Consider the following 26,140-nt stretch of genomic DNA (forward strand, 5'->3'; position numbering starts at 1 on the left):
ATCCAAACTTCACAGAACAGATCCCCTTAATAAAAGGATTTGTTCTGTAAAACGTGGACTCAAGGGGCAGCTAGGTGGAGCAGTGGATAGAGCATCGGCCCTAGAGTCAGGAGGACCTGAGTTCAAATCCGAACTCAGACACATAACACTCAGTAGCTGTGTGACTCTGGGCAAGTCACTTAACCCCAATTGCCTCACACAAAAAAACAAAAACAAACTTGGACTCAGTCAAAAGGCTGAACTCAAGGATCTAGAAGGCCACATGTGGCCTTGAGGCCGCAGGTTCCCCATCCCTGGTAGAGTGTCAGGTCTGGAGTCAGGAAGATCTGAGTTCAAATTAGGCCTTAGAGACTTATTAGCTTTGTGACCCTGGGCAAGGCACTTAACCCTGTTTGTGTCCTCATCTGGAAAATGAGCTAGAGAAAGAAATGGCAAACCACTCTGATAGCTTTGCTAAGAAAACCCCAAATGGGGTCATGAAGAGTTGGACACTCCTGAAATCTCTGAACAATTTTCATGGACATCAATTATGAGTAATAAGTTATGCTTTTTCTTCCTCTTTTTGCTTTCTTTTCTTCTACCTTTAAAACTCTCAGAATTGAATCAGTCCACCTTTATATCCTCTTTTTCTTGTTTAACTCTCTAGATAAACTTTGAAAGCATTAAGCTTCTGATGAGACCTTTACTTCTCCCCATATTAGAATATTTCCCCTTCACCATCTTAAGAGGCAGCTAGGTGGCACAGTGGAGGGAGTACTGGACCTGGAATCATGAGGACCTAAGTTAGATCTATCCTCAGACTTAATAGCTGTGTGATTCTGGGCAAGTCATTTAACTTCTGTTGGTCTCAGTTTCCTCATCTATAAAATAGGGATTATAATAATAGTACCTACCTCCAAGAGCTGTTGTGAGGATAAAATGAGGTATTTGTAAAGTGCTTTGCAAATTTTGAAGTGCTATACTATGCTTATTATAATCATACAGTTCTTGCTAAATTCTGGTCTTTTCCCCAGGAATCCTTGAAATCCTGTTCCTTTAAAAGCCTTTTTTTTATACATAGTTTTATAAGGTATGGGGTGGTGTTTTTTTTTGTTTTTTTTGTTTTTTCATTGTAAGCCTGTATCTTTTGCTTCTTGTTGTATTAGGTTCCTTTGCTAACCTTTACTTCCCAGGGTTAGATCTACCTGCGTATTTGAGGTTCAGAGTCCTAAGGGTCTGGGGGGAAATTGGTCTTCATGCTGCCATGCCCAGACTAGCCTCTCCTTCTTATGGTTCCTGCCTGTAATGGTCCCTTCAAAGATTCCCCAACATGCTACCTTGTAGGTTTCCTTACACTGTGGACCTTTTTTTTTGTTTTTGTTTTTTTTTTAAGGCAGTTGGGGTTAAGTGACTTGCCCAGGGTCACACAGCACCATGGGCCTTTTTTGGGGAGAATGCTCTGTTGCCACTGATTGTGGTTGTAGAATCTTGCAGGCTACATGTGTCTGGCCAATTTGTAAGGTTGTTATATTGTTGGCTTGAGCTGGAATGGCTGGCTTTTCTAGAGGTGACCTCCTTTCTGTTGCCTGTGTGCTTTTGGAACACATTTTTGTATAGTTCTGAGATTGAGGAAATCAACTTACTGTAGTTCCTTATTGAATTTCTTGATCATTATTTGATCTGCTGTGATGTTTCATGTTTTCTTGGAGTTTCAAGTAATTGAGTCCAAAGAACCCATTAAGAATGCAAAAAGGAGAGTTTATTTGTGATAGGGCTGAAGTTTAAACATTTCAGTTGGGGGGAAAAATCCCTCCCCCCCAAATGTATATACAAGTATTTGTGCATGTGTGCCTCAGCTACCACTCATTATTCACATGTAAACTCATCCTAAGGTTAAATGACATCACCGAGGACAGTTTGTTCCATAGGAAAAGAGTGAAACAGGAGCTGAATCTTCACCACTCTGGTGGAGAAGAGATTTGAAGGAAGGAAGACACAGGGTGGCTGCCATTCAGGTTAAGAAATGCCATTGAATGCCTGCCACATGCTTTTCCATGGTTTGTTTGTAACCTACTGAATAAAAGAGCTTGTAATTCAGTGTCCTCTATGATCTGAAACAAATGACATGGTATAGTAGAGTGGTTCTTAGCCTAGTGTCTGTGAACTTGTTTTTAAAAAATACTTGATATTTATATTTCACTATAATTAGTTTCCTTGGTAATCCTATGTATTTTATTCTGTGAACCTAAAAACATCATGTTGAGAGGGGGTCCATTGGCTTCACCAGAGGACATGAAAAATTAAGAACCTCTGGTATAGTGAAAGAGGACTGGCCAAGGAACCAGGCCTGAGTTTCAGTCCCAGTTCTGGCAACTCTGAGAGGGTTGCTTAATGTCTCTGAGTACCAGTTTCTTCATTTGTATGAAGTTATATCATTAGTTATATCATAGGGTCATTGTAAGGAAAATGCTTTGTAAGCTTTAATGTCTAGCTCCCCTTGGATGTGTTCTCCTTTCTCACTAGAATGTAAGTATCTGTGGACGAGAACCATCTTGCTTATATGTATATCCTCAGCACTAAGCACAGTGACTGGCACATATGGTAAGTGCTTAATAAATGCTGTTTTATTCATTAATACACATTTTAGCTATTACCATTTGTTATTAGCTTTTAACAGACTCTAAAAACTGGAAGGGACTTCCCAGGGCTATGCAGTTTAATTTATATCTACACGAGATATTCTACAATGAGTAGTCATTTGGTCTCAGCTGAAAGATACAGATTAAAAACTCATCTTTGGAGGCAGCACATTCCACTTTAGAATAATTTTGATGGTTTGAAAAATTTTCCTTCCATTACACCTAAATTAGAAACACCTAGTAGCATAATGGATAGAGTAGTAGATCTGGAGTGAGGAAGACATGAGTTCAAATATAGCTTCAGACACTAGTTGTGTGACCCTGGGCAAGACACTTAACCTCTGTCTGCCTGTTTTCTCAACTGTACAATGAGGATTACAATAGCACCTACCTCCCAGGGTTGTTGGGAAGATCAGATGAGATAATATTTGTAAAATACTTAGCATGGTACCTGGCACATAGTAGGTACCATATAAATGTTTATTCCCTTCCTCCTCCCTCTATCTGCCTCTCTGATGCTCACACATTGTTCCAGGTGTGTGAGTGCAAGGACTTGGAGGAGGCAGTGTAAGGGGGAGAGCCCCAAGTTCCAAGCACTTGGGTTCAATGCCTGGGTTGCTAAGGCACATGGCTTCTTTGCTTTAGTTTTCTCATCTGTAAAATAAGGGGTTGTGATAGATGACTTCTGGGGTTCTTTCTTGTCCTAAATCTGTGATCCCTTGATTATGCCTGGTCTGTTTGAGGCATTTTGATGTAGTAGGAAGAACACTGGACTTGGAATTACCAGGAATGGACCAGGGTTCAAATCCTGATTTTGACCCTAACTGCATCTGCTGGTCAGTAGCTGAAAGAGGCAGGATGCGTGGCATTGAGGTTCGAGGTGCTGAACTTGGAGGCAGGAAGACCTAGATTCAGATCCTGCCTCAGACCTTACTCTGTGACTCTGCTTGAGTCGTCTAACTTCTTCCATCCTTTAGTTTCCTTACCTGTTAAAAGAAGGTAATATCTATAGCACTTACCTCAAGGAGTTCTTATGAGCATCAAATGACAGTGTATAGAAAGCACTTTGTAAACCTTAAAAACAGTATGTAAATGTAATTTTTTCTTGGTAGAAGTAATTAGCTTTCTAGGTTATGGTTTCCTCATCTGCATACAGAAGATAAATGGTTTCACTATATATTTTGCCAGATTCTTGTAAGGAAGGCATTTTGTGTACCTTAAGGTGTTGTGTAATTGTATTTGCTGATAACTTTGTGTTTTTCCCCAGTACTATGCATATAGTGGACATGGTAAATGTTGAGTTAAATTGAATATTCCTAGCTTTGGTATACCTCAAGTTTTGTTTTGGTTATATTTCAAGGAATTAGAGAGAAGTAATCTAATTATTATATAGCCATTAAAGGAAATATATTACATATAATATTTGTAATTTGCATTAAGTATATGTAATTTGTGATAGGGTTGTGGTGTGGAGAGATCACAGTTCCTGGTCCAAAAATTAAGTTAGTAAAAATTTCTAAAATGCATGTTGAATGAGTGTTGCTGATTGTTTATAAAATCTCTTCTTGTAAAAGGTAAAGAGATGAGTCAAAATTGACTTTTAGTCAGGAATGAGATGGTCATTTCATTCATTCAGCATTAAATGTCCTCTGTGTGCACAGTAGAGAGTTTGGCTCTGGGAAGGGTGCATTTTAGAAAAGTTCTCGTTCTTGCCCTTGTAGAATTTATAGCTCTTGATCTGTCTGGTAAAGGCAAGGACTTTGATGGCTAACTAGTTTTTGTCCTGTTTTTGTATTTTAGGCCGCTCATATTCTGTGTGTTCTCCAAGAATGCTTAATCAGTGTCTGGAGTCCTTGGTGCAAAAGGTGCAAAGTGGGGTGGTGATAAACTTTGAAAAAGCAGGACCAGATCCTTCCCCCATAGAAGGTACTGTAATTTCCTAGTAGATTTTTAAAGTAAACATTGTCAGTTGTAAAATTAGAACTGAGAAATTATATTGGTATGGCAATATACTGAGATGTTAAAACTTTAATGGTGACCAAGAGGGTGTTTATATAAACTAGATAATGAAGGACTGACTTCTCCACCACCTACTTGTTATTGACAGTGTGGAAAAAACCCATTCATTTGTTTGGGTGTGAAAGGTCAGGGTTAAGCCTGGACTGTCATGTTAGATCTACTTCTTTACCTGTACGAAGCCTTCATCTAGACTCACTCTCAGTCTCTTGAGTCTGTATACGATAAGATTTTTTAGACTTTTTAAAAGCCATGAATGGGTGAAGAGATAGAACTCAACAGGCAAAATTTTACCTTTGTTTTTCTTTGAGGCTCTAAGGGGTCAATCTCAGAAGTCTGAAAGTTGTTAGTAGAGGTGATCTATTAGGAGTAGATGATAATAGATATTTTGCAGGTTTGGTAACTGTAGAACTTTAATGCTGTAGTGGACAGTGTTACTGTGGTAGTGTTGCACAGTTTAGTTGCTTTTGAGTATTTTCTTACATAGTAACAAAATTGTTAGGGGATTCATAGTCACTTTGATTTTACTATTTAAATTTATGTGTCAAATTTTTAATGATAAATGCATTTTTTGTACTTTCTTAACTACAGATGGACAGACAGAACTATCAAGACCTTTTGGATCTCAACCTTGGCACAGCTGTCATAAGCTTATCTACGTCAGACCAAACCCTAAAACTGGGGTTCCAATAGGTCACTGGCCTGTTCCAGAATCCTTTTGGCCAGATCAAAATTCTCCAACACTAGTAAGTGTCAGAAATAGTGTGGTGAGAAGCATGTGAAAACAAATCTTGTTGCATTGTGTTCATTTTAAATCGTGGATGGTCAGTATATATAATCAAGACAAGTAACGGGTGTGTCTCTTTGAGGGAGAAATGCATTCTATTAGAGGATCAGTATACCAAATTGTTCATTGTGGAGTAATTGTAGAAAAGAGTAGTCTTTTTATTTTACAAAGTAAAACTGTACGTAAGATTTTTACTTTCAGCATCTGGCTACGTGACCACAAATGCAGATGTATTATCCTTAGATCGCTGGATTTTAAACATGAAGACTTGATTTCAGTATTTATTGTTTTGGGCCAAAAATAGGCCATATTTCCCCTCATGTCTACTACCAAATTTAGCTTGTACAAAACCTGAGTGAGTTCACAATTAAGGTAATAAAAGTGAAGATAGTGGTGATGCTATAAAGGAATGCAACTTTTGAATGGAAATAAATATTTTTAAAGTTTCACCAAATCTCCATTAGAATGTACCTCAGAAACATCTAGTCCAAACCTCCCTTCTGCAGCACGCATGGTAAGTGCTCATCCAGGAGTAGAGCACCTGCAAACCTCCTGAGGGAGAACATTGTCCTTCTTGATGCTCTCATTGTTAGGAAGGGTTTCCAGACAATAAGCCGAGATTGTGTGTGCTTTTTATTTTACGTTTATAAATATCTGTAGATGTTTTTGCTTGTTTGTGTATTTGCATGCATATATGTGGACACAGGGCAGCTAGGTGGCGCCGTAGTGCATAGAGTGCTGGGCCTGGAGTCTGGAAGACTCCTCTTTGTGAGTTCAGATCTGGCTTTAGGCACTTAATAGCTGTGTGACCCTGGATAAGTTACTTCACCCTGTTTGCCTCAATTTCCTCATCTATTAAATGATTTGGAGAGGGAAATAGCAAACCATTTCTGCATCTTTGCCAAGAAAACCCCTTCAAAAGGGAGTCTCAAAGAGTCGGATATGACTGAAAAATAACTGAACAACAAACATATGTAGATATACATCTCTGTCTCCTCATGTATATATACCCATCAAAGCAATGTCATTTTGGTAATGTATTTGTATGGATGTGATCCTGTATTTGACACAGTAAGTTAAAGAACTAAAGAAATAATTCTGAGTATTCTGTAGTACCTTAGAAATTATCCAAGGGTACTTTATATATTCAAACAAGTAATTTATAATTGACTCAATTAAATCCAAAATAATCCCACCCCTCCCCCAGCTAAATAGTTTATTTAAGTTTATGGTAAGTTAGGTACAATTTCCATTTTCATTAGTAGTATATAGTATAGTGGGGGTGGGGTGTGGTTGATAGAGTGTAGACCACATAGTTTGAAGCTGGTAGCCAGGAACTTATTATGTAGAGCTTGGAAGGTAAGAATATATGAGTTTGTAGTTACTGATATTTTTCTCATTTGACGAAAGGTCTGTGATTGTTCCAAGAATTTGTTACACTCCCTTATTTCAGTTATGTTGAGGATCATTCCCTTGATGCTCTCAAAACTGTATTGCCTCTAGCTTGGACCCTTGAAGATTTGGTCTCGATCAGTTTATCATCTTTCCGCCCTCCTTTTCTTTAGTACTATTTCTACTCCCTCGTACAGCACGTCAGGGACTGTAATTTTAGAGTCCAAATGTGGATACTGCAATAGATGTTGCTCCATAAACTGCAATTATTTTCTTGGTGGTTATTTTGCAGATGTTTATCATGAATAATGTAATAGGAGATGACCAAGTGTCCTGTGAAATGATGTTTATTTTTACCTGTGGATGCCTGATAAAACTACCTCCGTCAGCTCATAAATGTGCCTCTCCAAGGAAACCTGCAAGCTAGCCTTGCATTTAACTGCCACTGCCTTTTTTCTTTTTGCTTCGTGTACAGAAGTTAAGGTTTACATGATTTGGTCTATATGAAGCCCAAACCAAAACATATAAAGGTGCTTGCCTTCTCAAGGAGGGGCGAAGGGCAGGAGAGAATTTGGAACTCAGATTATTTTAAAAAAGAAAAATATCATTTGGGAAGAATTACTTTGTTTAACTTTTCAAACACCTTTTTTACTTGAAAGAAAATGTAAGTAAATCAAAATTAATAAATATTAAAAACACTAAAAATATTAAAACCAGTAAGGGTTTTGTGACTTGAAAATTTTTCCTTCCATTACACCTAAATTACAAGCACCCCAGGTAGCATAGTGCTAGAGTGCTAGATCTGGAGTGAGGAAGACATGAGTTCAAATCCAGCTGCAGACACTAGTTGTGTGACCCTGGGCAAAACACTTAACCTCTGTCTGCCTGTTTTCTCAACTGTAAAATGAGGATTACAATAGCACCTACCTCCCAGGGTTGTTGGGAAGATCAGATGGGATAATATTTGTAAAACACTTAGCACAGTACCTGTCACATAGTAGATACTATATAAATGTTTATTCCCTTTCCTCCTCCCTCTCTCTGCCTCTCTGATGCTCACCCGTCGTTCCATTATTGTAGTTACCTGCGTTCTCTCCTATAAGCTTCGAGGTGTGGGAGTGCAGGGAGTTGGAGGAGGCGGCGTAAGGGAAAGAGCACTGAGTTCCAGGCTCTTGGGTTCAGTGTGGTAGGCACTTGGCTATCGTATTTCAGTGGATTACAAAGCTGAAAATGTGACCTCCTGTTCTTTGCCCTTCTGTTGTCTTAGTTCTGTACTTTTCGTCTTTCACTTTTGTACAGCTTGTGTACCACCTATCGTAGACTGTCAGAACTGAAAGAGAAACCTGCTGCCTCACTTTATGGAAGTTAAAATATTTACCCAAGATTACACAGTAACTAGTAGCAGATTTGCCAGAGCCCAGAAAATTCTGAGAGATAACAGATAAAGGGCACTAAAACTGCTTTCCCTCCGTATAGTATTCATTCCATTATATCATCCTGAGCAAAAGTGACCACTTCTTTTGTAAGCATTGTATGTAAATAAGGAAGAATATTTGAATGAGAACCCTTGTTCATCTTATTTTCCTTGGTATCACCTATTAGGTAGTTAGAAGTGAGAAGTTCTCTGATTTAAAAGTTATACTTAGTGGAAACATGCCATCGTTTTCTTTACCCATTGTTTGCTTAACCTAGTAGGAAAAGGTTTCTTTGTCAGGGAATAATGTATTAGTGGAACCAGTATAGTGAAATATTCCAGGATTGGGAATTGGAAGCCTGGTTCCTCTTCCTCTTCCCCTCCCCCCTATTTTTTTTTTTTTTTTAATTCACTTAATTGTGTGATCTTAGGCAAGTTCCTTTTCCACTAGTCTTTTCTGGGCTTCCTTTTCCTCAGTTATAAAAATTATAAGATTAGATGATCCCTCCCATTTCCTAACATTTTCTTTTCATATGACTTTGATATATGAATTGAATAATTAAATCTTTCAAGATGGGAGGAGCAAGGTCCTACTTTGGAACATCATAGAATCATATTTAATGCTGGAAAGGATATTAGAGGTCATCTGATCCAACCAGATCTACTTGATCTGTGGTGGTTATTACAGTGATATTTAACAGATGTTAGTAGTAGCTATTAATAGGCAGCTTGAGAAAGAAATTGTGAGAAGAGTTGAGTTCCATAAGATTATGGAGTCGATTTGTAAAATGGAGAGTATGGCTCTGGAAGAAACCTTTAGTTGAATGCCCTGTTTTGTTTTATTTTGATTTGTTTTAAATGAGGAAACAGAGACCAGGGAGGTTATGCTTTCTCTGTGTGCACATTGATAAATAAGTAGCAGAGTCTACATTTGAATGTAGGTCCTCTAACTCCAAATCCTGTGCTCTTTTACAGTATCATTGTCCATCTGTGCCCATCCTATTTTTCTTTTCTTCTTTTGTGACATTTATAATGTGACAATATTAGACTTCAGTTTCTGTCATGAATTCATGCTTAATCTAGGATGTTAAAAAAAAAAAAGTCACAGAATCTTAAAGTTGGAAGGGACCTTACAGTTCATCTAGTGCAATAGGATATTTCAGTCCTCAACTGAGAATTCCCTCTATAACGTCCCCAACAGAAGAGCGTATTAGTAATTTCTATGTAAGTCTTTATTAGTGTTTGAAAAAGTGTATAGGTATGAATTTGTCATAGAGCTCTGTTTTTTAATTGATATTAACATAAAATGAATGGGTAATAAATTGAAATGAAGATATGTTTTTAAATTGCTTTAGAAGTATCTTCAATGTATAGAGAAGTTTTTTTAGTTAATTGATTTTGATTTATCAGCAATCACTTCCATAAGCTTTTGAGTTCTAAATTTTTCTCCTCTTTCCCTGCCTCCCTCCCCAAGATGGTATACACTATACATATACATTCCTATTAAACATATTTTCCATATTAGTGGTGTTGTAAGTAAGAATTAGAACCAGAAAGAGGAAACAAAACACAACCGAAGAAAAAAATAGCAAATAGTATGCTTCGATCTGCATTCAGACTCCATAGTTCTTTCTCTGGAAGTGGATGGCATTTTCCATCATGAGGCCTTTGGAGATGTCTTAGATCCTTGTATTGTTGAGAAGGGCTAAATCTTTCAATAATAGTTATCGCACAACGTGGCTGTTAACTATGTACAACGTTCTCCTGGTTCTGAAGCTCGCTTCACTCAGCATCGAGAAGTTTTTGTGTGTATTATTGTATTATGCACTAATTTATTAACCTGTTTTGTAGGAAGATGCTTATGTGTTGAGATAGTGGGATGATAGGATAGAAAGTTAGCATGCAACGAGACTGAAGAGCTAAGAAATAATTTTGCATAGTCTGTTATCTTGAATATCAGGATGTGTTTTATAGCAAACTAGATTTGGACTATTTTGGTAATTTGGGGGTGGATCTGAACCTGTAATTTTTCCATTGAGATCTCAGTATGGAAACTACTAAATGCAGATCCATAATATATCCTTAGAGAGTTGCTTGCAGTTCTGAAATTTTAAGTAACTTGCTGATGCCCACAAATCTAGTATGTATCAGAGGCAGGATTTGAACGCTTGCTCTTCCTAATTTTGAGACTAGCTGTCTTCAGTACACTGCTCAGCCTCTCCTTGGGTGAGTCTGTATTGGTCATTATAAAGATCACAGGTGACTTCAGAATGTCCCATTATTCTTCTTCAGTGCTACATCAGCATTGCTAACATTTAAACTTCCAAGTTATTTTAGTTTGTCCTCAAAAGAGAAGTCCCTCAGTTGACCTTGATTACTTTATGTTAATTGCTTTCTGGACCTTTTATGAATCTATCGCATTTTTCATGTAGTGTAATAGCCAGAAATACATGCACTATTGTATTTTGGTTGTAGTGTAGTGTTTTACAAAGTCATTCATAACTGGCCTGTTTGTTGAGTTCATACATGAAGGGCAACAGCAGGGATAGTGAATGGTATCAAAGGCAGATCTGTACTTGGGGAGTAGATAATGAAGGCCTTTGTGTTCAAGAAGCATATGATTTAGTAAAATCATATAATCTCAAAGTTGGAAGGAGAGAAGGGAATCTTAAAAGCTATCATAATCTCATTTTTAGATGAGGAAAAACATCATTTTAGATGATTCATAGGAATAAATCATTTTGCCTAAGGTTACATAGCAAGTTACGGCACAGCCTAGACCTGGACTCAACACTCTTTACAGATAAAACATAAACACAGATAGTTTTGAGTCAGCTTGTACCATAAGAGTGGTACAAAAAGCAATGGGAAGAGAGGGAGCAGAGATTACTTCCATTGGAATTGATTTGAGATGACTGTAAATCAAATTATGTTTATGCCGGGTCTTGAACGACTATTTCCACAGGCAGAATTTAGACAGAATATCCAAGTAGAGGGAGAAGTGTGGGCAAAGGTACGGAAAGAGAGAAGTGTTATTTGCTAGGAATGGTGAGTCCAGTTTACTAGACACATAGGTTTTGTGTTGGTATGGGGACATTGGCGGGTTGTTAAAATGGAAAGTTAATATGGACATTCACACTGAAAGGCTAAGGAGTTTGGACTTTGTTCAGTAGGTACTGAGAAGCCATTTAAGTTCTTGGGGTTTTTTTAGCAGGAGAGTGAAAAGAGAAAATCTACTTTTTTAAGCTGAAAGATTTTGTATGTTAATTATTGAGAGAGAGAAGAGGAGGCTGGAGGCTGGGAAGCAATTAGAGCAGTCTGTAAGCAAACTAATGCAGACACGGCAGAAGGATTGGAAAGGTAGGAACAATGTTTCAAAAGAAGATTTTAGAGCATTTAATACTTAAATACAATGATCTAGGAAGAGTAAAAAGTGGCGCTTGATAGTTTGAGGTTGAGTGACTAGGAGAATGGTGATTCCATTAATGGAAAACTATAGAACTTGGGAGTTCTGAGTGGGAAAGGATGACCAGATTGGTTTTAGATGTTTTCTCAAGTGCAACATCCAGGCAGAGCTGTCCACAGGCAGTTGTATGGAATTGTCTCAGAACAGGTTTTCATCTTGTTTTTGTATTCCTGGAACCTAGCATACCTTGAACATACTAGGAGCTTGATGAATGATCATTGAGTTGGATTGAATAGCGTACATCTAGAAATGAAATGAGAAAGAGGATAAGATTTAGGCTGTTAAGAAAAACTGAAGACAGTGAAAATGGTATGTGGCTGTGTGAGTGTGTGTGTAGCTATATTGAGGGGGGGAAAGAGGTGGATCAGAGATCAAAGAAGTTACAGTAGGACTGCTGATGTGAGTGAATGAGGTAATTGACTACAGAAAGAAGCCAGAGTCGTCCAGTTACTATTTTAGTTATGTTTTTCTCTGCCCAACCAAGGACTGGGAAAGATAGAGTAAGTATGGCTGAAAAGGGAGATAGGATACTCAAGATAAACAAGGAGAACTAGTAAGAGCAACTTGCTGCTCTTTGCTTGGTCCAGGTGAACTATGTTCTTAGGCGCTACAAGAACTAAGAGAGGTGATTGCTGAGAGTAAGAAAGGGAGTTGAGGCAAGATGTTTTCTTTTTCTGTATTAGAAATAAATTTATTCAGCACCTGCTGCGTACTAGGTGCTGTGGTTGATCTTGCTCTCCAGAAGAATACAGTCTTGTCAGGTTTATTAGACATGGAAAAAATAGTGCAGTTAAGTCATTTACAGGTTTCACTGATGTCATTGAAGACGTTTAGACACTCAAATAGAAAGTACATTATTTAGTCTGTTTTATATGTCTGAAGGAAAAGTCAGTGCCTTTATATGCCTCAGGAAATTTTGTTTTAGATAACAAGTCAGGTGTATTTACTGCCTTTGAAAATAGTAATCCATGTCTTAACTTCCATTGTTCCTAGTTGTTAGTAAAGCAAATGCTTTCTTGATCATTTCATGTTTTCTAATCACAATGAGAGATTTCATAGCTTTTGATAGTAGTTCAAAAATGATCTTTAAAAATAATAAGATAATTAATAGCTCCTGTTTTGTCTATAAGTCAATGTTTTGAATTTTTATTAGGAACAAATACTTGATAACAAGTTATCACTTAGATTCTGCTTTCCTGGTTAGGTCAGATGTTGCCACCACACAAACAGTAAGAATTTTTTTGCTTTGTGGTTTTCGTTACTAAACAGAAGGCTATTTCTCAGAATACAGCTGATTTATTTACCACGTTGTTGTCCAACTGAATTGTTTTGTTAGTAAGCAAATATTATATGCTATAACATAGTCATTAGTTATGGTCAGCTTTGTGACTAATTTCAGACAAACTATCTTAGTGATTTCTTTAATGTAAATACATAATATAATAAATAAAAAAAAAAGTATTCCTTCCCTTCCCACCTTCCCCTCTGCCTCCATGTAAATTTTTCTTGAACTATACATTTTCCCTTATACTGGGATTTTTAGGGAACAGAAATTAGTAATAGTGAAAGGAGAGAAACTTAAACGTTTGGAAATGGAAAGGAATATTTTTTCCTCTGGATATGTAATTTAATTGCATTATTAAATGTCATATTTAAAGTATAAGATTGATCATAGATTTAGAGCTAGAAGGGACCATTGGTGGGTATCCACTGCAACCCCATTATTTTATAGCTCATGTGGCCTCTTGTTCTTGATGTATTTTCATTGAGAATGGGTAAGAGTTGTTTAAAGTGTTTTGATGATGAAAGTCATATCTTTCTGTTCAGCCACCTCGGACATCACACCCTGTGGTGAAGTTTTCTTGTACTGACTGTGAACCAATGGTTATTGATAAACTGCCTTTTGACAAATATGAATTAGAACCTTCACCACTGACCCAGTTTATCCTGGAAAGGAAATCCCCTCAAACCTGTTGGCAGGTAAGCTAAACATTAAAGTGATTTAGAAATAAATTGTATATTTTAGAAATTTTTAATTGATAAATCATTAGTAGCAGTTTAAATTCAATGTTTATCAGTTTTACCAAGTTTTTATAACTCTTTTAACAGGTATATGTGAGCAATAGTGCAAAATATAGTGAACTTGGTCATCCTTTTGGTTACTTGAAAGCTAGTACAGCATTGAATTGTGTCAATTTATTTGTGATGCCTTATAATTATCCAGTCCTCCTTCCTCTTTTAGGTAAGTAATGCTTGTAAAATTTCCTATAGTTCAGTGTATGAAAAATAATTTTTGAAAAACAAATTTTGAAAGTTGTTTCTATTAGTAATATTTCTTCTAACATTGATTATCTTTTGGAAGTGTATACATTACTGAAAATGTGTTAATCAAAGGAAGTCCATAACAGTTACTTGCATCTTTATAAAATGAAAAGGTGTATATGTATGTATGTATGTATACATATGTGTATGCACTTTAATTTGAAAATGTTTTTCTTTGCATGAATTTAACTGCCTTATTTTCTCTCTGACAGATATTAAAAATCAAAGTGTTATTTGACCCAAAATAATGATATAGTAAACGTTCAAAATTGTTGGCTTCTAGACACCTCTAATATTGATGCTCAGCAGCACAACTATTAGAGATGACCCCTTTCTACCCCTACAATCATCTCAGGCTAAATAATGGTGGTTACAGCACTGTTATCTATATATTCTGTGGCGAACCCTCTCCCTCATGTTGGTAACTCCTGGGATCTGTTATGTCTAGATCTTCAGTATTTAGGTGATGTATTAAATGGGTTTTCACTATATTTTTGTAACCCTACCTTTCTTTTCACAAAATTTTTGTTTGAAACCTTAGTTCATAGTTATTCAGAACTGTCTCCCATGTTTCAGTCTGCATTTGAAATGTCTTTCCAAGAGAAAAGACTAGAAATCAGGAATTTCATTGAATGGTAACTGGTTCAGGCTTATATCTGACTTAACTTTTTTACAAATCTAAAGGTACATGCTTTTAAAATAATGAATTTGATTTTTTTTTGTAAAATAATAAATTTGAAACTGGCTTTTGTATTTCTAAATACTGAAAAGTGGTGGTTTCTCGATCTTATACATTTTTAGATGACTTGTTCAAGGTGCATAAAGCAAAGCCAACAATAAAGTGGAGACAGTCATTTGAAAGTTATTTGAAGACCATGCCTCCCTACTATCTTGGGGTAAGATTATGAAAATTTTTTTTTTTAAATAGAGGGTATTTAATTATATTAAATTATTTTATTAACATTTTGTACTATCATTTGTTTAGATGACCATTGTATAATAATTGCAAAGGATGGTATTCAGAAACTTGCAGCAAATTGATATAGTAGACTTAGGGTCATGGTACCTGAGTTCAACTCTTAGCCCTCATGCTTATTAGCTTTGCTACCATCATGAACACATTGCGTAGCTCTGAGCCTCAGAATTTGTCCTACTTTCCACAGTGAGAAAAGACAGTTGGCTAATACTTCCACAACATTTCTCAGGTGAATGTGTATGAGTCTTCATAAAGCAGACTATATTTACACAAAATTGCCTTGGTTATCTAGGAAATTTCATACTAGGATTGGTAAAATGAGAATGGAAGGTAATAAGTTGAACTTGGTTTCCTGAGCAGAATAAATGAGGGGCTACTTATAGCAAATAGAAAGTTGTAGATTTATATAGAGTGGGAACTTAAATTCTTTTTAGCTGGAGTTCTATTATAGATAATTTTAGATGTGTTGAAGTTGTACCTAAATGAACACTAATATAAAATACTCAACATTTTATCAGGGCTTTGGAAATGAGTGTTGGAGCTGCTCAATAGCCTATACAAATTAGGAAATTCAGGCTTGGCATACTCAAAGGAAACATGGCCATTCCATTGATCCTTCTACGGAGTTGGCAGATAGTCAATTTATTTATATTGAGAATATTTCAATAATACTGTTACAGAGCCTTGGATAACTGCTCAAGTGAGTGGTTCAATTAAGTTTTATTCAGGTTATTCGAAACATAGATGAAGAGAATTCCTCTCCGAAGCTTAGGTGATCCAGGAACCTGTCCCCAAATTAACATTAAAAACATTGTTAAATATCATTTTAAAACAACAACAACATAGCCAGAATGCTACTGTGTAATTCCAGTGATTTTATGCTTCCACTTGGCAACTGAAATTAACCCTTTCTGATGCTACTTTATCTTTTCTTCTGATAACATTCCCAGTTCAATGAAAATTTGTAACTTAGAAATTTGTAAGACCCTCACAGCTCCAGAGATGGCAGGACCAGAGTTCATCTGAGCCGTATTATAGAGGAGAGTACCAGTTTTAGAGAAGTTGTGGCTTGGCCAAAGTTACAGGAGTAGGAGTATGTGACAGAATTCATATGTGAAACCAAGTTCTGTCTCTCCAGAGCCTGCGTGATTTTTACCTTGGAGAGAAGCCATTGAGATTTGAGGCTGTCCTAAGAATGCATAGACCCAGCAGGTACTCCCAGTCCCTCCAGATCTCCATAGCAGCAGTTGTGGGTTGGGCTGCACGCTGTTGTAGTTATTTTACGTGTTGTTTTCCTGATTTTTATTTATTCCCGTATGCATCAGTTGACAAAATCTTCCCGTGTTTTTCCGAATTCTTTGCCCAGTAATTCTGTCTGTGGCTGACACGCCACAGTTGAACATTTGGTTGTGTGTGGGACTTTTCATGTCTTTGGTACATGTGTTCAGGAGTGGGATTTCTGGGTCAGAGGATGTGGTCAGTTTAGTGTCTTTTCTTGTATCAGTCCAAACTGTCTTCCAGGGCAGTTGGACCAGTTCACAGCAAAGAAATGAAATGCTGAAAATAGTGTTTTAAGATTAACTTTGAAGGGTAGAGAGCCTGAGTAAGAGAATTCAAGTAAGGTGTTGTTGCAGTTGTCTAGAAATCAGTGTAATGAAGGACCTGTCTTGAGTGAAATGTGAGGATTGAATGAATTTGAGAAATGGAAAGGAATAGATGAGTCTGAGGAATAGAAATAGTGAGGAATGTATCAATCTGAGAGACATTCTCAAGGAACGAACAATAAGATTTCTTGAAAGATTGGATAGAAGCTAAGTGAATAGGAGTTTTGTCATCAGAAATAGTCATTGGGGATGAGAAGCATTTGTACACATGGTTATGAATTAACTTTCTGACATGTTTATTTTGAGTTGATGTGACATTCAGGTGGAGGCATCTTGTCGATAATTGGGGAGAAATTGTGCAGGTGAGAGGTCAGAATTGAAGATAGAGATTGAGGAGTCAGCACAACTGTCGTGTAACAGCTGTAAAGCAAGGATGAATTTTTCAGTGGAGAGTGAATTAACAAACATTTATTAAACACATACTACTTACTGTGTGCTAGGAACTCAAGTGCTAGTGATACAAAGAAGGGCAAAAGGTGTATTGAGGCGAAGATGAAAGGAATACCTGATGGAGCCTACTAGATGTCTTTTTTCTGTGAAGAAGGTGACATGGTCACGATGATGGTTCTCCTGTATATAGTACTTTACAGGCTGAAAATGCTTTACGTACAGTCAAAACAGCCCTTTGAAGCAGGTAGTACAACTGTTCATCTTGTTTTATAGATTAGGAGACAAGCTTAGACAAGTCAAATGGCTTATTCAAGGTTACAGTGAATTAATAGGTGTCAGAATCATGATTCATCCCTACGTCTTATGACCCCAGGAGTGTTAGTCTTTCCACTGCCCCCTGCTGAGTCCTAGGCCATCCCATCTAGGGAAGGAGTGTGCTCAAGAGACAAGGAGAGATGAATAAAAAGGATTATATTTAGTAAGTTTTGTGAGCTTAACAGTTTTTATTATTGGTAATATTCTGTCCTGCATTTATTAAATACCTACTGTTTGCAAATTATTGTGCTCAGGCTCTGGGAAAAGAAAAGTTGAAAAAAAAAGTAATGGGGTTTCTGTTTCCCAGTGAGGTAGATGGAAGAGGGAATGCAACATTTTTATAGATAAATACAGGATGATTTAAAAAGGGTGGGAAGAGCACTGATATACAGACTCCTCACTGGTAGTGGTGGATTTGTCAAAAGTATCCAAATCAAATGAGTTAGTCTACAGGCAGCTAAATGGCACAATCAGTAGAGGGCAGGCCTGGGGACAGGAAGACCTGAGTTCAAATGTGACTTGACTCTTACTCATTGCATGACCCTGCACAAGTCACTTAACGCTGTTTGCCTTAGTCTTCTCATCTGTAAAATGAACTGGAGAAGGAAATGCAAACCACTCGTGAAGAGTCGGACTTGACTCAACAGTTTTTTCCCTTGGGCTTTGATGTAATGGTGTCTTTTGTTTTCAAATACTAATAATGGTTATTCGGTATATAAGTGAAACGTAACTTTACTCTTTATGATATCTTTCATGGTTATGCCTTTTAAATCGTTAAATGGCTATCTGATTATTTTACCTTTTTCTGTTTGTGCTACTGTAATTCCATTTTCTCCCTTACTGTAATATTTGAGGGGGCAAACAGACTGTTTTAAAGTTTTCAGACATGACTTTTTCTTATCCAGTAACTCAGTTCTAAAAGTCCTTTTAATATTTTAATGTAAGTCAAGATTCAGTATTGAATAAAGATTTCTGTCTTTTTTTTTTTCCTTCTTAGCCCTTGAAGAAAGCTGTTAGAATGATGGGAGCGCCTAACCTTATAGCAGACAGTGTGGAATATGGACTTAGTTATAGTGTCATTTCATACCTCAAGAAATTGAGTCAACAGGTAATGTTAATAAATAGAAATATCATTAGATAGGAAGCTACTAAAATTTTTGAACTGGAATTTAAGACAGTGAATAAGACTGGAGCCGGTCTTACTGGTTCAGACAGCTTGGCTTCACTTAAATTCAGTTATCATTAGGATGGCTCAGTACTTAAGATCCCAAATTGATATTAAGATTTTATATTTAAGTAATTTTTAAATTTATAAGAAAATGAGAAATCATTCATGGAATAAATCTTAGATAAGATAACATACATGTGGTCTGCATATACTGAATTTAGGCTTATTTTAAGGTTTTATAATTTCTTTATTTGTGATCTCATGCTAGTTTCTTTGATATAGACATTGCATGTTTGATTTGAGGTTTTTGTTGGAGGTTGTTTCTTTTTATTGGAAGTAGCATTATTTTCTTTTGCATATATTAAAATAAATGGGTTTTCTTTTTTCCTTTTTAAAGTTTCTTGGGCACACAAAAAAAAAAAACAAATCAGTAAGTTGTATCATAATGGCCATAATTCAAAGTAAATGAAGATATTGTGTCAGTTAAGTTACCTGAAAATAGTCGTCAAATGATGCTTTATCTTGCCAAATTATTAGCGTGCTATGAAATATAGTACATGCTTAGGACTTCTGACAGCTGGGAACTGCACATTTCCCATTGGAAATTGGCTGTTGACTAAAATGCTGATGGACCACTAAGAAAAGTAACCATTTACTTCTGTTTAAAAAAAAATTCCTCTGTTTAATGCCTTTTTTCTCTTTCTGGTAATCTTTATATAATTATATCACTCTCTGCTTTTTGGTATATGTCTAAGAACTTTATTGTATGGGATAAGAAGTCATGTTGGGTAAATATTCGTGAGATTTTTTCCCTCTACCTTCTCATCACTCCTGAGTGTGATTATATATTATGCATGGTTTGGTGACATTTTATAGCAACCATTAGTATAGTGTAGTAGCTGTTAACATGTCAGTCTTAAGAAATTAAAAAAAAAACTTTATGTAGTGAATTCAGCTCCTTTATGTGAAATTTTACCATGCTCAGATGACTTAGAATTGTGGTAATCCATAACCATGTGAATGAGATTTTTGTTTCTTATATATGATTTTTCATAGTGTATCACATTTTTACTGAATCTTTTACATAAGATTTAAAACTTTTTTTTATTTTTATAATCTGATAAAAATGTTTAGAATATATCATGTCAACTTCTATTTATTTTGAATTAAGGCCAAAATAGAATCTGATAGAGTCATCGGATCTGTAGGCAAAAAAGTAGTGCAGGAAACTGGAATTAAGGTCCGAAGCCGATCACACAATCTGTCAATGGCATATAGGAAAGATTTTCAACATCTGCTACAGGGAATTAATGAGGAAGTTCCTCACAGACTTCTAGACCTCAACATGAAGGAATACACTGGGTTCCAAGTTGCTTTGCTGAATAAGGTAATTGTTGTACATAATAGTACCACCTCAAATATGCTCCTTTGTTGTTGAATACAATAAACTCTCTGTTATCTGACGTTCTGCTTATCAGAACTCTGTTACCAGCACTTCCACACATTTACAGTAAGGTAATAACTGGTGTTCATGTTTACCTGAGGCACTGCACAGTTCTGAAGTATTTTCTCAATTATCAAAGATTAGTATCATTTGTGTTTGAAATAATTTATTCTGATTCTTTGAAAATTAATAATTCATGTATACCATGGAGCTTCATTAACCATATATTTCATAAGGTATAGCAATAGAAAAGACCTTAACAGTGCCATAAAGGCCTCTGACCAGTGGTGTCCTAGACCCCGCCCACATGGTTCCCGTGGTGGAAGTTTACTACTCGAGACAACCCATTCCATTATTACATACCTCTGATTATTAGAACATTCTTCCCCTTTTTGCAGACTAAACTGGTTAAGTAGAATATTCTGTTCTCTAACCATTTCACAGATAAGAGAGTTTACTGTATTTCTATTACATTTGTGAAAGTATTCATTTCAATTTTCCCTCTTAATACTTTAACCTTAGGATTTGAAGCCACAGACCTTTAGAAATGCTTATGATATACCCAGACGAAATCTTTTGGATCATTTAACAAGGATGAGATCTAATCTTTTGAAGACAACCCGTAAATATCTTAAAGGTCAAGATGAAGGTTAGACTACTGATTAATTATTTGTATTTCCTTTGTGGTTCATATAAACATGATATTATTACTACCAAGCTTACATCAGATTTTAGTACATTTTTTTCTGAATTAAAAACCTGTTCTTAAAGTGATGCTGTTGAGGTACCATTGATACCACAGAACACCTGTGTTTATAGAAGTTCTAGTCATGAATCCAGGGCCTTCTGTCCTTTTACTCAGTAACATGTATTGCTTGTTTCTAGAAAGTTGTGTTGATAGGAGGGGTAGTGGAGGAAACATGGATTTTCATAGTAGGATTTCTCACTGGACTTCAATCTATGCCAGTCAATATTAATAGTATTCTGAAAACTGAGCAAAATTGCCATAATAGAAATCATGCCAACATATTTTACATTTTAAAGACTTTATTTCTGCACTAATTTCTGTTGGGAATTTATTCTGATGAAAGTTTGATAACTAATTATATATGCAGTCTGATGAAATTAATTTAGCAGAATTTTATTTGTTGATTCTGTTTTGTTAGATCAAGTGCACAGTGTTCCTATAGCACAAATGGGGAATTACCAAGAGTACCTCAAGCAGATACCCTCTCCTCTTAGAGAACTTGACCCTGACCAGCCTCGAAGGCTACATACATTTGGGAACCCCTTCAAGCTAGACAAAAAGGTAACTCTAAAGTCTTTCTTCATATGACTGGGAGTCATTTTCAAAAGTAAATTTAAGCATAATTTCAAAATAACTAATTTCTGGAATATGAACAAAAAATGTTGGTAACTTTTTATTGCAGAAGTTAAAACAGCAATAGGAATGAATCTGTATAGTAATGCATACCTTAAAAGTCAGGCAGAATGAAAAGTTGATTTGATTCCCCCCATTCTCTTCCTTTTTAATAAAATGAACCAATGTTTAGCATAGCAATCTAGCAATCTGGACAAAATCTGACACTGAAGATATTTTTGTAATATAGTGTAATTAGTACTGATTTCAGCATGAAAACCCCACTGCTACTTCCTCTGCCTCCCTACCCCCAATAACCTTTGCTTTATAAAATAAAACTTAAGAAGCCATGTGTTTCATGCATTTTTAGCGTGAATTCTTTAAGTAATTAGGAGTCCTGTATGTTTTTCCAGGAATAAATTAACTTCTTTACTATTACAGAGGCTTCTCTCTGTTTTTTTTTTTTTTAACTGTCATTTGGAAAAGTTTTAAAATTTATTTTTTATTCTTCAGTTTTCTTTTCTTTTGGGAGGGGGTGGAAGTTTGCAAGGCAATTGGGGTTAAGTGACTTGCCCAGGGTCACACAGCTACTAAATGTCAAGTGTCTAAGGCCGGTTTTGAACTCAGGTCCTCCTGATTCCAGAGCCAGTGCTCTGTCCAATGCACCACCTTGCTGATCCTTCAGTTTTCTTTAGTTGTTTCTCAGTAAAGCTTCCATACCTTTCTGCCTTCCTCATTTCTTTATATGGCATTTTGTCCATACTGGAGTAACATTTTCTGAAGCTTATGTGAAGATTGGGATGTTTCTAAGCAATAGATTGAGAATTACTGGTATATGTTGTCTTAAACTAAAGTGAATTTAAAGATATTCAGTTTTTCATTCTGTACATATCTCTCAGTTTGTTCACGTGAGGATAAAGTAAACAGATTTTTTTCCCCTGGTTGGATTATTTAATATGTAGTGAGTGGTCTTATAGGTGTATAAGGTGTGTTTTTAATTGGAACCTTGATTTTGCCAGATGTGGTCCATTATAAATTATGAAATAGTCTTATTTGCATGTTGTCTTCCCTATTATACTGTGAACTCCTTTAGGGCAGAAGCTGTCTTTTGCCTTTCTTTGTGTCTAGCATTTAGCACAGTGCTTGGCATAGAGTAGGTGCTTAACAAGTAGTTGTTGACTGACTGACTCATCAATTTTATTCATAGGGTATGATGATAGATGAAGCAGATGAATTTGTATCTGGACCTCAGAATAAACACAAACGACCTGGAGAACCTAATATGCAAGGGATCCCCAAAAGACGACGTTGTATGTCTCCACTTCTAAGAGGAAGGCAGCAGACTCCTCCTATTGCGAACAATCATATTGGAGGAAAAGGGCCTCCTGTACCAACTGCACAAGCACAGCCAGACCTTATCAAGCCTCTTCCTCTCCACAAAAGTTTGTGGCACTTTTTGATCTTTTTATCTCCTTTTTTTTTTTTGCCTCTTGATAATTCTTCAGTTATTTATTATTGTATATTAGATATAGTGATTTGATTAGGAGTCAGATATTTCTAAAGATGGTTTTTACATGTCTACGTATGCATATGAATTCTTTTTTCATTTCCTCAAGGATAAAATTTACTGAGCACTTGGATATTCATGCCACTGTTTTAGGGGATTTGACATTTTCAAAATGTCATTTGTGACTCATAAATTTATCAAAGGTTGTAGTCATAGGTTTATAAAATATGACAATATCTAAACCTATGCACTTGAGAAAGTGATTCCTGTAAGTAAAGATGGCATGGTACAGTTTAAATTTGGGAATTTATTGTCATAAATTTGGGAATAATAATAGCTAACATTTACATAGCACTTTTAAGGTTTACAATGCACTTTATACATGTTATAGCTTTAGCTTTGAGGTAAGAGTTTTAGAGATGAGAAAACTTGAGCCCCAGAGAAGTGACATGACATGCTTGTCGCTCACTAATATGTTCATGGGGCAAGATTTAAACTCAAGTCCTCTTGACTCCAGGTCCAGCATTTTATCTACTGGTCCAAAGAATAATGTTATCTGGAACCAGACAGTGTGTGTGGTGGTGTAGATTCTGCTAAATCAGAATTCAAGGCCTGAATTGTGAGGTGGCAGTGACCGCAGAGTCTATTTCTTCCAAACCCTCTGTTTTATAGAGGAAGAGTCTGAAATTGAGAGAAGTCGAGGAATTTGCCCCAGAATTAGGCAGATGGTAAGAGCCAGAGCTGGGATTCACACTTGGGGACACTGAACCTTATTCCTTTCCAAGCCTGGCAATAACACTTCCTGTTTTCATATCAAAATAGCTGGTCAAGTCTAATTGTTCTTAATTAGCATGCCCTGAGGTGGGTCAAGAGGAAAGAATGAGAGAGGCAGTTATGGCCCATCCTCTTGAGTGAGGTAGATGCCATGAGTAAACATATATTCCGTGAAGGCAAAACAATTAAAGGACTAAATTTAAAAACAAACGAGGTGGATTGTTTCTCTTTAACATGAGGTAACATACCTTATCTAAAAGGTACAGTGCGTGATAGAAATTAAAAACCACTGCCTAAACATTTATTTTAAAGAAAACATTAGCACCACAGCCTGTTTGTTGATTTGTAGTTGTACAGGAGATAGTTTGATATACCTTAGATGATGTTCTTATAGTCTCTGATTAAATGCCTCCTGTTTGGCCCTGTCTTTATGACCTCTTATCTCTTTGTTTTTAGCTTCAGAAACCACTAATGATATGGCAGTGGATGATGTGGTTGAGAATCATGTTGCAGACCAACTGTCATCAGACATTGCACCGAATGTGATGGATTCTGAGTTTTCAGCATCCTCTTCTCCAGTCAGTTTACTGGAGCGACCAACCAATCACACGGAGGCTCTTGGCCATGATCATTTAGGAACTAATGACCTTACTGTGGGTGGATTTTTAGAAAATCATGAGGAACCAAGAGATAAAGAACAGTGTGCTGAGGATAACATACCAGCATCTTCACTCAACAAAGGGAAGAAATTGATGCATTGCAGAAGTCACGAGGAGGTCAACATTGAATTAAAAGCACAAATAATGAAGGAAATTCGAAAGCCAGGAAGAAGTATGTACTAGTACAGATATACCTCTGTTTTATGTGGCCATAGAGCAGTATAATCTACTGGTGATACAGACCTAAATCTCTCTCATTATTAGACAACATTTGAGTCAGAGCTTAATGAATTTCATTGCCCTTTCAGATCCATTTTGACTGCATAGTCCGCTCTCCAGGAGTTGAAATTCCTCCCCCAGCATGCAGACGTTAACTAGCAGAATGATTTTGCACTGTATATACTCTTACTTTAGTTAATGAGCAAGCATTTATTGAGGGTTGACTGTGCCTAGGATGGTGTTTCATATGCTTGTCAGCTCCATTAGGGCCAAGATCCTGTGTTATTTAATCTTTGTGTTTCCCATAGCACAGTGCTGTATACATATTGTTGACATTTAATAAATGTCTCTTGAAGTTGAATACCATGATTAAGCATGAGCATAGGGATGTATTTAGTGTATAGGCTTAACAACAGTTATGTGTGGGGAAGGAAAGAAGGAGGCTGTACTATGCCTTTTACAATTGTTGTCTTATTTGATCCTCTTGACAGCTCTGAGAGGTAGGTTATACTATGATCCCCATTTTTGTAATTGAGGAAACTGAAGCAGAGAGGTTAAATGACCTACTCAGGTTCACATGTAAATGTCTCAGGCCACATTTGAACTCAGGTCTTCTTGACTCGAGGCCCACTGTTCTATCCACTGCACCAAAGATGGTATGTAGATATTTAATGGAAATCATTTTAACTTTCAATTCACTATAATAACTTAATTCACTTATTCAGTAAAGATTTGTTGAGCACCTGCCATTTGTAAAACTTTGGGAGGTACAAAAATGAATAAAATATAATTCATGCCTTCAAGAAACTTAAAATGTATAATACAATCATTCGAAATCCTCAGAATCTTTTCTCTACCCCTTTCCCACAAACACTCAATTTTGCTTAAATTTTTTTTCTTAAAGCTCAAGAAATAGTTGAATAAAGAAATTTATTTATATCTTGTTTCAGTTGGACTTATAAAGCTATCTACAAAATTGATGGCTTTATACTTATTACTTTGATGTAGGAGCTGTCTCAAAATATTAATGTTGTATAAATTACTTTCTTCTTCACATTTATTTTCCTTAACCATACATGTTTGGAGTGCATTATGAATCATAAATCAAAGTGTTAAACTTCTTTTACAGAATGATTTTCATATTTTAGTATGCCGATATTTCTTTGTAGAAAAGCACCTACAAAAGATAATTTAGCAAATGGTTACCTCTACATGAAAACCACTTACTTAAATGCTGCTTTTCATGTTTTTTTTTTTTAAAGAATATGAAAGAATCTTCACATTACTGAAGCATGTGCAAGGCAGTTTGCAAACAAGATTAATATTTTTACAGAATGTCATTAAAGAAGCATCAAGGTATGTAATCTTGGAACAACATAACTGTCAAATATTATAAAATGACTGTCTAGTGCATGACTGTAGCCTCGAGGCCACAGGTTCCCCACCTCCCTCTCCTGGTCTAGCATATGTAATCAATGTTCTGTAGAGTATTGTGCGTGTACACCCTACATATAGACCTCTATTTATGTATATATTTTATGTTTAATAAAAATTCTACCAGTTAAACGAAAACCTTCAAACTCCTTGGAAACCATGGGATAAATGCTTTTATGTAAGCAGACATGAGGAATTTGGGCTATCTCATGTCT

General features: G+C 36.3%; 1 protein-coding gene across 3 annotated transcripts in view; it reads left to right on the forward strand.

The window, feature by feature from the left end:
* The window catches only part of INTS6 (integrator complex subunit 6), a 107,968-nt gene that overhangs the window by 62,102 nt on the left and 19,726 nt on the right, over positions 1-26,140 (forward strand). For all 3 annotated transcript variants that reach the window (XR_003568635.1, XM_027856899.1, XM_027856900.1), the window contains 12 exons: positions 4,419-4,544; positions 5,226-5,380; positions 13,521-13,673; positions 13,803-13,935; positions 14,817-14,911; positions 18,358-18,468; positions 19,700-19,915; positions 20,495-20,621; positions 21,139-21,281; positions 22,540-22,774; positions 24,070-24,444; positions 25,754-25,847. Coding sequence is in view for 2 of the 3 variants with exons in the window: in XM_027856899.1 (XP_027712700.1) it covers positions 4,419-4,544; positions 5,226-5,380; positions 13,521-13,673; positions 13,803-13,935; positions 14,817-14,911; positions 18,358-18,468; positions 19,700-19,915; positions 20,495-20,621; positions 21,139-21,281; positions 22,540-22,774; positions 24,070-24,444; positions 25,754-25,847 (1,963 nt within the window). In the remaining variant the exon portion in view is untranslated. The remainder of the gene's footprint in view (positions 1-4,418; positions 4,545-5,225; positions 5,381-13,520; positions 13,674-13,802; positions 13,936-14,816; positions 14,912-18,357; positions 18,469-19,699; positions 19,916-20,494; positions 20,622-21,138; positions 21,282-22,539; positions 22,775-24,069; positions 24,445-25,753; positions 25,848-26,140) is intronic.

Source organism: Vombatus ursinus, unplaced genomic scaffold (assembly GCF_900497805.2).
Source record: "Vombatus ursinus unplaced genomic scaffold, bare-nosed wombat genome assembly UNPS02011700.1, whole genome shotgun sequence".
Classification (NCBI taxonomy): domain Eukaryota; kingdom Metazoa; phylum Chordata; class Mammalia; order Diprotodontia; family Vombatidae; genus Vombatus; species Vombatus ursinus.